Here is a 14,839-nt window from a genome sequence, read left to right on the forward strand (position 1 = left end):
ACACAACATATGTCCACTGTTCTTCTGACCAATACTTCCACCACTTCTCCTGATCTCCCTGTCATTGTCCCTACATTCCATGTCCCAAACCTCAGAAACCGATCTCCACGTCGGGCATCAGACGATTGGTCATCATAAATGGAGTGGTTTCCACCCTTGCTTTGATCGGGTTCTCCACCTTGAGTTTTGACGAGAGGGAGTTGGGTCCCCCACGGGGTACTTCGGGCTGTACCCTGACCATATGTCGTTGTAATTGTCATGGTTTTCTTTTTGAGGCAATGTTTTTATGGCCGGATGCCCTTCCTGACGCCAACCCTTTTAGTCGCCTCTTACGACACGCAGGGATACGGTGTACCTATTCTAAACCGGGGTACACACCGGGTCCAATGGTGAAGAATCACTTTAAAAATTCTAGTAGCCGGATCAGAATCCACATCTTCACCAAAATCTAATCATTTCGTTCTTGTCACATATGCTACATCTTTGCCAAATTTCGTCCGAATCCGTCCACAACTTCTTGATAAATTTTGTTCACAAACAAACGGACAAACAGACAGGGGTGAAAACATAACCTCCATTCACCTTTGGTGGCGGTGGTAAAAACATCAACCTGGGAAGCTGCAAAATATTAGAATCTTCTTCAGACAAAAAGGACTTTCTTTTGATGCAGTTGGTTTGTCCAGAGCTGATAGTGCGAGCCAGGATGTTCACTTCATCTTACAAGCCGCTGTGCAAAATTACTATTGATCTTTTGAATCGGCCTTTCATTGTGCAATTAATTTGTGACGCCCGAGAGAAAATATACTTTTGATTTGCGAGAGATTGTGCAGTAAATTGTTAGTTCTTGTAGTAATTGTGAGAGCATGCCAGCAGTCAAAATAATCTAATCTAATCTAATAGACAGTACATGATGAATTACCGCTGATTAAAAATCAATATTTCTCCATTGTAATTCAGTTCAGTACCCTGATAGTATTTGAAGGATGAGACAACTTGGCCCAGTACAGACAATACTACAGATTTCCTATTAAAATGTACAAATAATTAATCTAATGGCATGAAATTATGAAATGTTTGTGGTTGCATCACTCCTGAGGCTGGGCTACACCACCGATGCAGAGCTTTCAATACCACCACTCTTCCGAAATCTACACACAATACCCCATATAATGTCAAAGTGGAATTTTCTTTTTAGAATTTTTTTTTACAAAATAATTAACTTCAACTTTAACCCCTTTGTTATAACACTCCAAATTGAGTGCAGGTGCATCCAATGTCCTTTGATCATCCTTAAGGTGTCTCTATAACTTGATTGGAGTCAATCTGTGGCCCATTCAATTGATTGAACGTGGTGTAGAAAGAAACACACCTTTCTATATAAGGTCCCACAGTTGACACTGCATGTCAGAGCAGAAACTCCAACATGAAGTCCAAGGAACTGTCCATAGAACTACGCGATAGAATTGTGAGGAGGCATACATCTGGAGAAGGGCATAAAACAATTTCTAGTGTTGAACGTTCCCAAGAGAACAGTGATCTCCATCATTAGGAAATGGAAAAAATATGGAACTACCCAGACGCTTCCTAGAGCTGGCCGTCCGACCAAACTGAGCAACAAGACAAGAAAGGACCTTGGTCATGGAGGTGACGAAGGACCCAATGACCAATCTGACAGAACTACAGAATTCTTTGGCTGGGATGGGAGAATCTGCCAGGACAACAATCTCTGCAGCACTTCACAAATCTAAACTTTATGAGAGAGTGGTCAGATGGAAGCCACTCCTGAGAAAAAGCACATGACAGCATGCCTGGAGTTTGCAAAAAGGCATGTGAAAACATCTAAGAGCATGAGGAAAAATATTCTGTGGTCTGATGAAAACCAAAAAACTCTTTGGCCTGAATGCAAAGTGGTATCTCTGGCAGAAACCAAGCACAGCTCATCACCCATCTACCACCTTCCCTACCATGAAGTATGGTGGTGCCAGCGTCATGCTATGGGGATGCTTTTCAGCAGCAGCGACTGAGACACTTGTAAGGGTAGAGGGAACAATGAATGGAGACAAATACAGGCAAATCCTTGTGGATAACTTGATTCAGAGTGAAAAAGACCTTAAACTGTGGCGAATATCATAGAGCCAAAGCAACACTTGAATGGCTTCAGAACAAGAACGTGAAAGTTGTTGATTGGCCCAGCCAAAGCCCAGACTTGAATCCCATTGAGAATCTGTGGAAAAACTTGAGGATTGCTGTTCAACGACACTCCCATCCAACTTGACAGAGCTTGAGCAAATCTGCAAGGAGGAATGGGAGAAACTCCCCAAATCCGGATGTGCAAAGCTGATACAGACATACCCAGCTTTGATCGCTGCCAAAAGGACTTCCACAAAGTATTGACTCAGGGGGTTGAAAAAAAAAATTCAATCTTATCCATTTTGAATTAATGCTGCAACACAACAAAATTTGAAAATGAGGCGTGAATACTTTCTGAAGGCACTGTAATAGAGCAGAGTGTATCTTATGTCCAGCCACTAACGGCACCTTTTTGTTGTCTATCCATGTTGTTTGTGTTCGTTAGAACAAAATAAAAAATAATTGCATAGGCGTTGGTAGTACCCAGAGTCAGGGCGTGGGCACAAAAAAAATCCGCCCCCCACCCCCCTCATATGGAAACCTCCAATTTTCACCTGTACATGTGCCACAGTACAAGTGGTTTACTGATCCCTGCTGCAGACAGGGAGGAATTATGAGCAACACAAAATATATTTGCCCCACCTTCCCCACTATTCTCCCACCATCCACTCACCACCAAGCTGCTCTTGCAGGGTGTGGGCGTTTCTAATAACAAACAATAACTAATGTTACTCTTGCTATTAATAATCTCAATGACAGCTATAGAGACAGATATCTTTCGTTCTGGAAAAACAATCATGTGTCATGCACACAATGGGAATAGGAGGAAAATAAAACAAAGTATATTGGCGTAAAGAAGCGCAATAAACTTTGAGCCACTGTGCAATGGGTGGGGCGCAATGACCAGGATGTTATTAGAAAGGATAATTTGGCTGCAATGTGCATCCACTGAATATGACCCCATGACCCAGGTCTGACATTTCCTTTTAACAGTTGCACAGGTCAAGATCGTAACAAAGTCAGGCAAGTGGGGTCTCGATAGCCAAACAAGCATTCTCATTAATATAATGGCTTTGTCAACACAAAGCACCTGTGTGGTGATGATAAAGGAGATTAGCAGGGGAGGAAAGTCAAGACTCCCTGAATTCTTGCCAAAACTTGTGCCAGTAAATAATACGGGGTGCAATGCACGTTGTGGATAATGGGTGTAGTGGATATAATCTAGCAATCGACATATAATATTAAACTTGCAAAACAAGCGGAAGAGAAAGCATGCGCACACGCAACGCACCCCTCTTACTCCCTTCTAATTATCCTACGCTCCAGAATCTTCTCTCTCCAGAACCTGGTGTTGGCTTAGCGATTAGGGTGCTGGCTTGGGATCCCAGGATCGTGAGTTTGAATCCCGGTCGATTGTTGAATTAATGCCAGGGGGATTGACTTAGCCTGTCATCCATCCGAGGTCGGTAAATTGAACACCACCTCACTGCTAATTGTTGCACCGCATCAGCAGCACAAACGCAATTCCAGAAAAATGATGCAACCAGCAGCCACAGGCTGCATACGAAACGACATCATCCACACCCCATTCTTTTTACTCTCTCCTTTTTCTTCAATCTCCGCTCAACTTCGCCCATCTCCCCTCAACATCCCTAATATGAAGATTCATAGGGGGATCCTGAATTTGGAATAATAAAATGGTGAAGACTTTTCAATAGATAAAATAAAAAAATTAAAACATGCATCGAGAGAGATCAATGGCTTGTAATTTCAAACAGGACTATTTGCGCTGCTCATGCTGAGGATGTCATAACCACTCGGATAGATACGGTATACGTGGGAGTAGCTTTGCGTAGATACGTATCCATCGTGAGCAAAATTAAGGACATTTGATCAATGGAAAGCCTCAGGCTTTGCTGTTGTGACAAAAACCAGGATGAAACTTTTGCTATTCCATCATAAAGTTATTAGTATTATTGTTCATATTATTGGCGCTGAGGAAGCGCCTTTAGCGAATGACTTCCAGCCAGTGTAACGCTAATTCCTGTCACAGGAATTCTGAGATCATATAAGTGGGCGTGGCAGTTCCTGATTGGTTCGTGTTGGGGAACGCCTTCTCGCTGCCGACGTGACGTAAATTCGCGCACGCGCACTGGTGATTGGCGCGCCTTTAGCGATTGACTTCCAGCCAGTGTAACGCTAATTCCTGTCACAGGAATTCTGAGATCATATAAGTGGGCGTGGCAGTTCCTGATTGGTTCGTGTTGGGGAACGCCTTCTCGCTGCCGACGTGACGTAAATTCGCGCACGCGCACTGGTGATTGGCGCTGAGGAAGCGCCTCTAGCGAATGACTTCCAGCCAGTGTAACGCTAATTCCTGTCACAGGAATTCTGAGATCATATAAGTGGGCGTGGCAGTTCCTGATTGGTTCGTGTTGGGGAACGCCTTCTCGCTGCCGACGTGACGTAAATTCGCGCACGCGCACTGGTGAAACTTACTCGATCTTACTCGATCCCATATTACATGTACTTTCATTGCATACAAATTATACTTCCTCCTAGAAATTCCATGCCCGAACCTCAGCGCAATCCAAGAGGATTCACTTGTTTTCAATATAATTATTGAATTTTGCAAAAATGATATTTCTTGCGGATTTGATGGTGCTTGTGTGTTTTTTTTTTGTTTTTGTTTTCCCCCGCAGGACTGTATTATTTTGGACTTATTGAACTTATTGAACTTATTGAATGGACTTTGTGATAAGCTGATGGGAAAACCATGGAGTAAGGAGAGATTTCACAGAAAGGAAGGAAAGGATTTGCTGGAGAAGAATCACGAATTGGACTTTCATTCCTAATGTGCTGAAAGTGAAAAAATATGCTTCACCTACTGAGGAGTGATGCTAATCACTTTAGGGCTCCAGAAACTCAGTGAGTGCCCTGTGAATGGCAGAAACTCTATTCAAAGGTGAGAGACTATTCTCAGTTTGAGTTCCCATTGGCAGATTGGATGATACTCTGCCTCGGGAGATCCCTTTTTTGTATACATAGTTGAAGCTCGTGGAAGAGCTAGTACTAGTACACTTAACGTGTCTGGACCAAAGAGGCCAAAAACAAACAAACAGGGGAGAGAGAGAGAGAGATAGAGATAGAGAGATAGAGATAGAGAGATAGAGAGATGGAGAGATAGAGAGATAGAGAGATAGAGAGATAGAGAGATAGAGATAGAGAGATAGAGATAGAGATAGAGAGATAGAGATAGAGAGATAGAGAGAGAGAGATAGAGATATAGAGATAGAGAGAGAGAGAGAGAAGAGAGACAGAGAGAAACAGAGAGAGGAAACACCAACAGCAAAGCTGAAGGCTAAGATAGAGCGAGGCTGACACCCATACTCCCCACATGGGTGTGGGGAGTATGGGTGTCAGGAGGAATGGGGGGCAGGAGAGGATGCATGGGGTGGACAAGATGGATACAGAAGGAAACTCTCAGGAGGGAAAACTGAAAACTTGGAGGAGGTGGGATTGGAGTGGCAGGGGAAGGGAGGTTAAAGAGGACAGAAGCTATCATGGTTTTGGATTGGGGATGATCTGAGATGGTGGTAAATTTCTGTCCTGAAGACGTGGAGGGAAGAATGAGATTGAAGGGGATATGGAAGTTGGTTCCACAAGTGGGAAAAAGAGTAATAAATGAGTGAAGGTGAGTAGTGATCCTAGATGTAGGTAGTTTCACCAGAAGAAGGGAATTGATGGTGGACGATGTGTGCCCTGCAGAAACCTGGGGTGGACAAAGCATGCAAAGAGCAGAGTGCGCAATACCAGAAAGGAGGTGGTATAACACAGAGACCTTCGACCTGTCTGTGATGGCGAAAAGATAGGTCCATAGACTCAGCTTTATCGCAGGATAATCCAATAATCATAAAGGCTTTGGTGTCCACGGCATCAACCTGAGTAAGATGTGAGGCCGGGGAGCCAGCCCAAAGGGGAGAGCATTGCTCCATCAAGCTGCAGATGAAAGCCTTGCAGGTGGACAGGAGTTCAGGTCTGAATTGAGAATCAAGTGATCACCAAGATAGGAAACTCGAAGATTTGGGCCTCCTGAAAGGTTCCAACAAACAACATAAAAGTTTTCCAGTAGAGTATTGTGAGGGATAATGATGATGTTGCACATTCCATATGACACATTGTGAACTTTGCAACAAAGCACAACGTTTGACTTCCAAACTATGGAAGCAACAAAAGGAGTTGATCGACTGAATACAATGCTGTGCTGAGAAAAGCGTCCAATCGCACTCGAGGTTGAGGTTACAGAAAAGGACATACCAGGACTAGTAGTCGTTTACATACCAAGGCACCACCAGTGTGGGTCATGATGAGAAGAGCATGTACAACCCCGCAATGCAATGTAGTTGGGTTGCAGAATGCAAAACGGTTGCTTCACCACAGTGAAGAGGAACATCCCATCAATAACAAATGTTCTGCTGATCAATCGCCCTGCACCACCTTTTTTAATTAGTATCCAGGTTATTGAGTGATGTCAGAGAAACAGCCTCGTTCATGAACGTAGAGTATGGATAGAAGGTGAGCAGAGGGTAACATAGATGTCACCAGCAAATGATGTTTTTAATGATGCAGCTACAAGCACCAACAAAAACATTTCATTCCACAAATCCATTTGCATACTATTCCGTCTGCTACAAAATATGTACCAAATATTTTACGGTAAAATTACCGGTACTGCCACCATCTAAACAAAGCATACTTAGAATCAAGCTGCAGTATGGTATTTTCAAGATGTCACCTCGACTGATATAACTATCCGAGAATGCAACTCACTAAAAAAGTACTGTTCAGGAATCATACTTTTGGTGAGTATCCACCTTCAATATTTTGGCATATTAATAGTTTGCAGTCATATTACTGTTTATCCAATTAAATAATTTTACAGTGCAAGTGCAGGCAATATTACCAGTACTATCCTGGTAGACAACGGTGACAAGACGCCAGCGGTGATACTGCACTAGGTCCAAGATGGCACGGCTCAGTGATGCATACTCGGGGTACAAGTTTACGTAGAACTGGTCCCTGCTACGGGCGACATGCTGCTTCCACTGTGTCTGCGCATGTGGCACCTCGAGTGCATTGCAGATGGACTGCACAGAGCTTGCTGATGATATGTGTGGAGGTCCAAAGATTGATGCCACACCCAGAGAAAGCTGGTCACAAGCTGGGTTAGGAAGGTGGAAAAGGAGGGAGGCATTAGGAAAAGTCTGTAGAAGTTACAATCTACCCCCTGGAAATCTTCTCTGTATTAAGTTCAGGACAGTGAACATTTTCTATTTCAAATTGCCCGTTCAAGCATGAGCCAGAGAGCTCATGGTGCGGACGTCGAGGATGTCGAACACGAACAGGAACGGAGGAGTTATAAGGGGAGGAGCATGTTGCCCTACTTTGCTCTAGCCATTCTTGTTAAAATACAACCATACATTACATGACCATTCACCTCATGCCCACTGTAGTGTCATATTTGTGTCGTTTGATAAATATCGAGTGCACCATAAAACAATAAAGTTGTCAATACTTCAACTGAAATACTCAGAAGTTGAGATTGTGCAACTCTTACCATCCGGGAAACCCTCTGCCGTGACACCCCTCATCCTTCAGACTTTGACAAAATCATAACATGGACCAACAATTGGAATTAGAATGTCTTTGAACCCTGAGAAATCTCTCTATCTCCATATCTCTCTCTATATCTCTCTCTATATCTCGCTTCTCCTCTTCTCCCCGAAAGGACTGTACTGAAAACCGTCCTATCTACTTAACAACCCTCTTGAGGAAGTTCAGTCATTCAAACTCCTGGGTCTCACTATCAGCCAGGACCTTTCTTGGGCAAACCACATTTCATTGGCCTCCAAAGCTAGCTGCTGACTGGGCATCCTCCATTGTACAAGGTCCTTCCTTGGCATACCTGAACTGTAGGTACAAGGCCTTCATCTGCAGCTTGATGGAGTACTGCTCCCCCCTCTGGGCTGGCTCCCCTGCCTCACATCATGCTCAGCTTGACACCCTGGAAACCAAGGCCTTCCAGATCATTGGAATCTTCCACGATTAAGCTGAGTATACGAGTCTATCACTTCGCCATCACTGACAGGTGGGTGGTCGCTGTCTTCTGCCACTTCCTTTATTGCCATGCACCGACTGCTCTTTCCCACCACCCAAAGTTTCTGCGGGGTACATGTTATCCACCACCAACCCTCTTATGGTGAAACTACCTAATTCCAGAATCTTGCTCACCTCCACTCATTTGTTCCTATTTTTTCCCACCTGTGGAACAAACCTCCACATCATATGATTATTATTTTCTTATTCTTCTCTCCAGGCCTTCAAGACAACTGTACCCCACCATCTCATATCATCCCCCATCCAAAACCACGATCCTTTCTACCCTCTTTAACCACCGACAACCCCCCTACCCCTCTGCACCCCCCAAACCCTTCCAAATTTCCAGTTTTTCCTCCTAAAAGTTTGCTTCTGTATTCATCTTGTCCATGCCATGCATCCTCCCCTGCCCCTCATTCCTACCCACCCCCATTATTTGTCCATGTTTCTCTGTATTTTGTCCTTCAACCCTAATGTTCTCTATCTGCTGTTCCTTTTGTTCTGTTGCATCCTGATCCGTTCAGTGTTCCAGCTCTTCCACGAGCCTAGACCTTGTATACAGAAAAGAAATAACACACACCTTTCCTTGAGGCCTCAAAGCTGTCAAAGATGTTGATGCGTTGAATATCATAGGTGAGCGTTGTGTTGGGTAGGATCGAGCGATTTCTGTTGATACTATTGACGGCGAACTTGAACGAGAGTTCTTCGGGACTGGCTTTCTCATTTTCGACCAACTCAAAGATTCCCCCTGTGGGATGGGTTGCAAACCGCAAAGACAGATTACAAACAACTAGCAATGGTACCCACCCTAAGGGCGGGGCTTCAATTGGGAGGCCAAAATGAAAAGGCAAAATATCAGAAATTGAAGGCTTTTTTATTTTAAATGATTCATATAAACATCCGTTGAATCATATCACACGCAAATCATCAAAATCTAAACAGTACATGGCGCCCATTTTTGAAAAAAGATTCAATTCTGCAAAACGGAAACGGCCGCTACACGTCTTTCTCAGTCACACGTTTATCTGTGAAGAGTGCGTGCCGAATCTGTAACACGGAAGCGGCCGCTACACCTGTTTCTCAGTCGCTTTGCACACGCTGCCGTGTTTCTTAGGAGCCGAACGTTCGTCAGGAGTCGATCTAGTCTCTCCTGGTACGGAGAATTCCAACAAAAGCCACATCACTGTTCATATCGGTAAATATTATTCCATCATGTTTGGAAAAACTGGGAAATTTGAAAAATTGGAAAAATGGAAAAACAATATAGCCTATTGTACTCCAGGTGGTCCCAGGAATACCCACCCAAAATATCGTTGCGATCGGTTCAGCCGTTTTTGCGGTACCTTCGAACGGACGAACAGACGGACATTTGTTGAATTATAGTAAGATGGCGTCGAATTTTTGTTAAAAATATATAGTAAATATATATATATATATATATATATATATATATATATATATATATATATATATATATATATATATATACAATATATATATATATATATATATATATATATACAATATATATATATATATATATATATATATATACAATATATATATATATATATATATATATATATATATATATATATATATATATATATATATATATATATGAGTTCAGCAAAGGAATTTGACTGATACGTACTTTGTAGCAAAATATGACATTTGCTCTGCTAAAGACATTAATCATTGTGGGAACAAATATAACAAGGTTCAGAAAATGTAGAGTCCCTGTATAAAGAGAGTTGCGCCATGCGCTGACCCGAGATTTCTGGTCACGTGATTTCGTGGCGCCATTTTGTGTCTAACTTCACCGTGCGTGAACGTCAGCTTGGTACGGGAATGTTGTTTATTGCCAAACAAAATGACTGGTTGTTCTGCTTTTGGTTGTTCAAACCAATCTGGGAAATATAAGATGTATAGATTTCCAAGTGATAACGTCAGAAGACAAATTTGGGAAGCGAAAGTCAGACGAAAGAGCTGGAAAGCGATCGACTCCTCGAGACTCTGCCAGGTAGGCCCACGCCGCTTGATGATCGATGTTCAAAAGCAATTCTATCTGCTCGGTTTTTTTTTGGTTGTCTGTCCGTTGAAAACCCTTTTAAAGGGAAGCGATTTGTGTTTGTTTATAATCTTCAAGGAGCTGACCAAAAATGCATTTCCGTGGGAAGAACCCTGCTCAATTTTTTTCGGGTAGTCCTAGCGGACCGCATATTGTCATTGATTGATGAAATGTCCCGGTACAGCGACATTGCCTGGTCTGCAGTTGGGTAGTCTGCGGGCAATGTCACTGTACTTTTTCAGAGGGAATTAATTTTGATTTTATAGGGGTGGGAAACCCATGGTCCGTTTTGTTTTCAGTTGTCTGTCCATCCATTCAAAACTTATTCCGAGGCAAGTTCTTTTTTTGGTTTAAAAGCTTTAGCCTAATCGGCAATCATAAAAGCAATTTTAGGGGGGGACCTGCTCAATTTTTTTGTGGGTTGTGCAGCCATCCATACGTCCAAAATTTGACGAGTTATTGTTTGCTTTGTACAGTGCTCATGCGTCTTGTGGCATATTTGCTAAAATATTTCCCACCCCGGGATTTATGGCCAAATTGTAGTGATGGAAGATTTTGCACATTGGACAATCCCTATATATTTAACCTGGTGACAACTATCGTTCCCAAAACATACAATATTTCTAGGTGATTAATGCAGTAAAACAGGTGTATTTGTGTACCCACATTTAAAACTGGCTCAACTTTCAAAAGCTGTTATCCCTGTTTGATATCAATATACATGTGGTCGATAGAGCTAGCGATTTGTCTGGCCATCTTCCGGAAGATTGTCCATGTGATTTTCTGTTGTGGAAGTACTAGTACATGACAGCTCATTAAAATTAAACTGTGTTGGTTATGCCCACACTCCTTTCTTATGGAGAGGATTAGATTGGATTTTGGGATTTTGCCCACACTCCACACTCTTATGTTATGCCCACACTTTTAGAAAGGAGTGTGGGCAAAATGCCCACACTCCTTTCTAAAAGTTATTAAAATTCAGAGAACGACAGCATTGGTTTGTCTTACTTATAATGTTAGCTCTTATATGCAGTGCGTGGTGGTGAGGTGTAATCGACCGAGTTAGGGTTAGGGTTAGGCATCACTGCATCAAAGGAAAGGAGCATAAACCTGCAAAGAGGGGGAAGTGAATAATAACTAGGCTTGTAATATGCATTGCCATACCACTTTTAATATCACCACACAGCTCTTTTTCACGGCAATAGCTGAGTTTTTGACAAAACAAATATCACCTGTATGTAATAATAAGACTAAATATGTGTAGTAAATTTTTTTTTAGCAGGTTTAGAATATATCACCCCATATCGCGAATGTACATGTATATCTAATCCGACACACTTAGACACAAAATGGCGTCCAAATTTGAGTTGACACAACTCTCTATATACAGGGACTCTAAGAAAATGGATACAGTGCAGGGACATAATTTTGCCTTTCATGGGGTAACACGTTAATATGCTTGAGCTGAGGTTTTCGGTTCCGGGTGCAACCGGAAGTGACGAGAGAGGGGTTGGTTAGTCACGTTGATGAGGAAAGGAATGACACGGATTTCGAACGCCTCGGACATCTTTTCCTTGCACGCTAAAACAGTTCCGTCTTTGTATTAACGTCTAGTAACCAAAGTCAGTCCAATGAAATTGCATTCAATAATGGCGGTAATCCTGTCATTCATTGTCTGTTTGCCATCCCACTTATGTAGCTGAGTCGCAGTATTTCAAAAGGAGAACAATTGCCGTTTGCAGTGCATTAACAGCTGTTTTGTGACACAGAGATGGAGAAATCGATTTATCTGAAATGAAATTGCTCGTTTTCATCAAGGTCTGGTGCAGTTTGCCTGCAAATGGAAATATTTTTTATTACTATTATTCCACTCTTCAAACAGAGTTTGTGTGGAAACACACTGTATCAAAATGAAACATGTCACTTTGACTACTCTCATTTTTCTCCCTTTAACCAAGTATATACTGTATGTATGTATGTATGTATGTATGTATGTATGCATGTATGTATGTATGTATGTATATATGTATATATATATATATATATATATATATATATATATATATATATATATTGTTGCAGATATGAGGATTGTATTTTTTTTATTGTGTGCTTTATTATTATTATTGCTTGAGTCTGGCCCCTCCTGCCTCCAGTGTTGTGTAAAGGTTAAAAGAGCGTCCCGGTAGTTAATTCAATAAAGCATCCATTGAAGGACACTATAATACGCTTGTTCAGTAGCTTATATCTTTATTATGTGTTTTAGGGTAAGGCCTTGTCTTCCCTTAAAATGACACTCCATTGCACCAAGTGAAAAAGATAGATTCCCTTCATTCCCATTCCCAAAAACCTCAATTTCCCCTTTCGTCAATTGCCATTCGCATTGCCAACTACAATTGCCGCCATTGGCCACGAGGCGGGTTGGGGAAGAAAGGCATGCCCGCCGTCGTCATCAAGGGCGGAGCCAGAGGGTCGCGCGACCAACCAGGGCCGAGGTGAGCACACCGATGGGCGTGTCCTGAAGGCCGGCGGCTTAATCGCCGGAGGCGATATAAAAGCGCGCGCGCAAGGTCCTACAAAGGAGAGAGGAGGGAGTCGTCAGGGCTGAGCTGCGTGGTGAGGTGCAAAGCAAAGAGCTGGGTCGTCAGAGGAGAGCTGGGTTGTGAGGTCCGAGAAAGAGAAGAGATCATCCAGCAGCGATTCAGGTCCAAGAGAGAGCTGAGTTGTGGGGTCCAAGAGCGAGCTGAGTTGTGAGGACCAGGGCTGAGCTGAGCTGTGAGATGGGAGATGAGCTATGACAAGAGCTGAGTTGTGAGGTCCAAGGCTGAGCTGCGAGATGAGAGATGAGCTATGACAAGAGCTGAGTTGTGAGGTCCAAGGCTGAGCTGCGTGGTGAGGTGCAAAAGAGAGAGCTGGGTTGTGAGGTCCAAGAGAGAGAAAGGAGATCATCCAGGGAAGCACAAGGCCTGCTATTCGTCGCCTTGCTCGCCAGCAGCAGCGTCCACAACAGCAGCAGCAGCAGCGTCCACAGCAGCAACAACACCCAACGAGCCGATCGTGCTGCCGGACCCATTGGACTTTCCTCCTTCCAGCCATTCCTGCCTGCAAGTTCCCCATTCGTGTACGTGAGTTTGTTCTGTTTGTTCTGTCCTAGGTAGTCAATTAAGTCTGTATAAGCTAGTAATTTTCACTGTGTCACCTGCTTTTTCATGTCCCTGTACATAACCGTGACTGCTCCTTTTTGCTTGTGTGTGTAAATAATAAATCCCGTTACTCTTCTGTACGTCTTCTTCTTCCTCTTTACATTCGGTCGTTTTAGAGTTTTCCACATTGAATAGCTGTGGTGCGATCGGGCCAACGTTTGGGTGAATCGGGGAAACTGTTAGGTTGCGGGGCCTCCGCTCGGCAAACATAACATCCTTAACCGCGAACCGTAACAATATATATATATATATATATATATATATATATATATATATATATATATGTGTCGGTTTGTTGACTTAGGACTCGAGACTGAGAGAAGGAACAACTGATATATTTATTGAATTCGTCAAACACAGGCTGTGGAAAGCACAATGTCGAAGCAGAAGCCCACAAATGACCAACTTCCCCAACAAGATGCTCTGCCAGAGTTCGATCATGCTTCTCTATATATAGGAACTATAAGGGTGTGGTTTAGTATCCAGGATAAAGGACAAGGGTGGACTTCGGACCCATCGGCCCCCACAGCAGTCCCATCCTGTTATTCATTATCCAAGGCCAGTCATGGTAGGTAGGCTATGAGCAAAGGGGGTTGGTCGGTACCATACAGATGGAGTAAGGCTCATTGTGATTTTTAGCAAGATATATGTCCCTAGATATGAAAAAAAGTGATAGCAGTGTATAACTCTCGGCCATCTCTGTGTTATCACCCGAAATATTATTATACGCCTGCTTCGCTTCGCCAAAAAATGTGATATTTGCTAAAATTGGAATAAATATGTTTTTAAGGACCACAGAGTGCCAATAATTTGCATACTGGATGCCAACTAATTTAGTAATAGAAAATAGAACATTTGTGGGGGTTATTTATCAAAATATTGATATAATGACAAAAAATATGTTAAATTTAGTGAAAAAGTGGTCAAAATCGCTTCGAGTTCAGAATTCACATTGTACATTTTTGTCAATATTTCAAAAATGAAAACTCCCAGAGTAACATTTGACCCCTCAAAATCTTCGCAAGGAACCACTGCATTGGAATATATCATTACTTTGTAATATGGTGGTTGTTTGGGGCACATATTTTGGCAAAGTTCAAAATATGTTCAACCATACCCCCTAATTTTGATATTTTGGAACGAAACATAGCTTTTGAACATTTTAGGTTTATTCGTCTACTACTTTTGGTATCTCAGTGTAATTTTTGGTATTAGCTAGTATCCTAAAGTAGGTTTGTAACATCAGCTACATTATATTTCACAATGCATGCAATCTTGC

At 42.5% G+C, this 14,839-nt stretch overlaps 1 protein-coding gene across 2 annotated transcripts in view; it reads right to left on the reverse strand.

Annotated features, from left to right (window-relative positions):
- Positions 1-14,839, reverse strand: part of LOC137439811 (glutamate receptor ionotropic, kainate 2) — a 426,037-nt gene that overhangs the window by 274,558 nt on the left and 136,640 nt on the right. For both annotated transcript variants that reach the window (XM_068135931.2, XM_078767891.1), the window contains exons 3-4: positions 8,867-9,034; positions 7,094-7,351 (exon numbers count right to left, since the gene is read on the reverse strand). In XM_068135931.2, the coding sequence (XP_067992032.2) occupies positions 7,094-7,351; positions 8,867-9,034 (426 nt within the window). The remainder of the gene's footprint in view (positions 1-7,093; positions 7,352-8,866; positions 9,035-14,839) is intronic.

Source organism: Myxine glutinosa, chromosome 14 (assembly GCF_964187855.1).
Source record: "Myxine glutinosa chromosome 14, kmMyxGlut1.1, whole genome shotgun sequence".
Classification (NCBI taxonomy): domain Eukaryota; kingdom Metazoa; phylum Chordata; class Myxini; order Myxiniformes; family Myxinidae; genus Myxine; species Myxine glutinosa.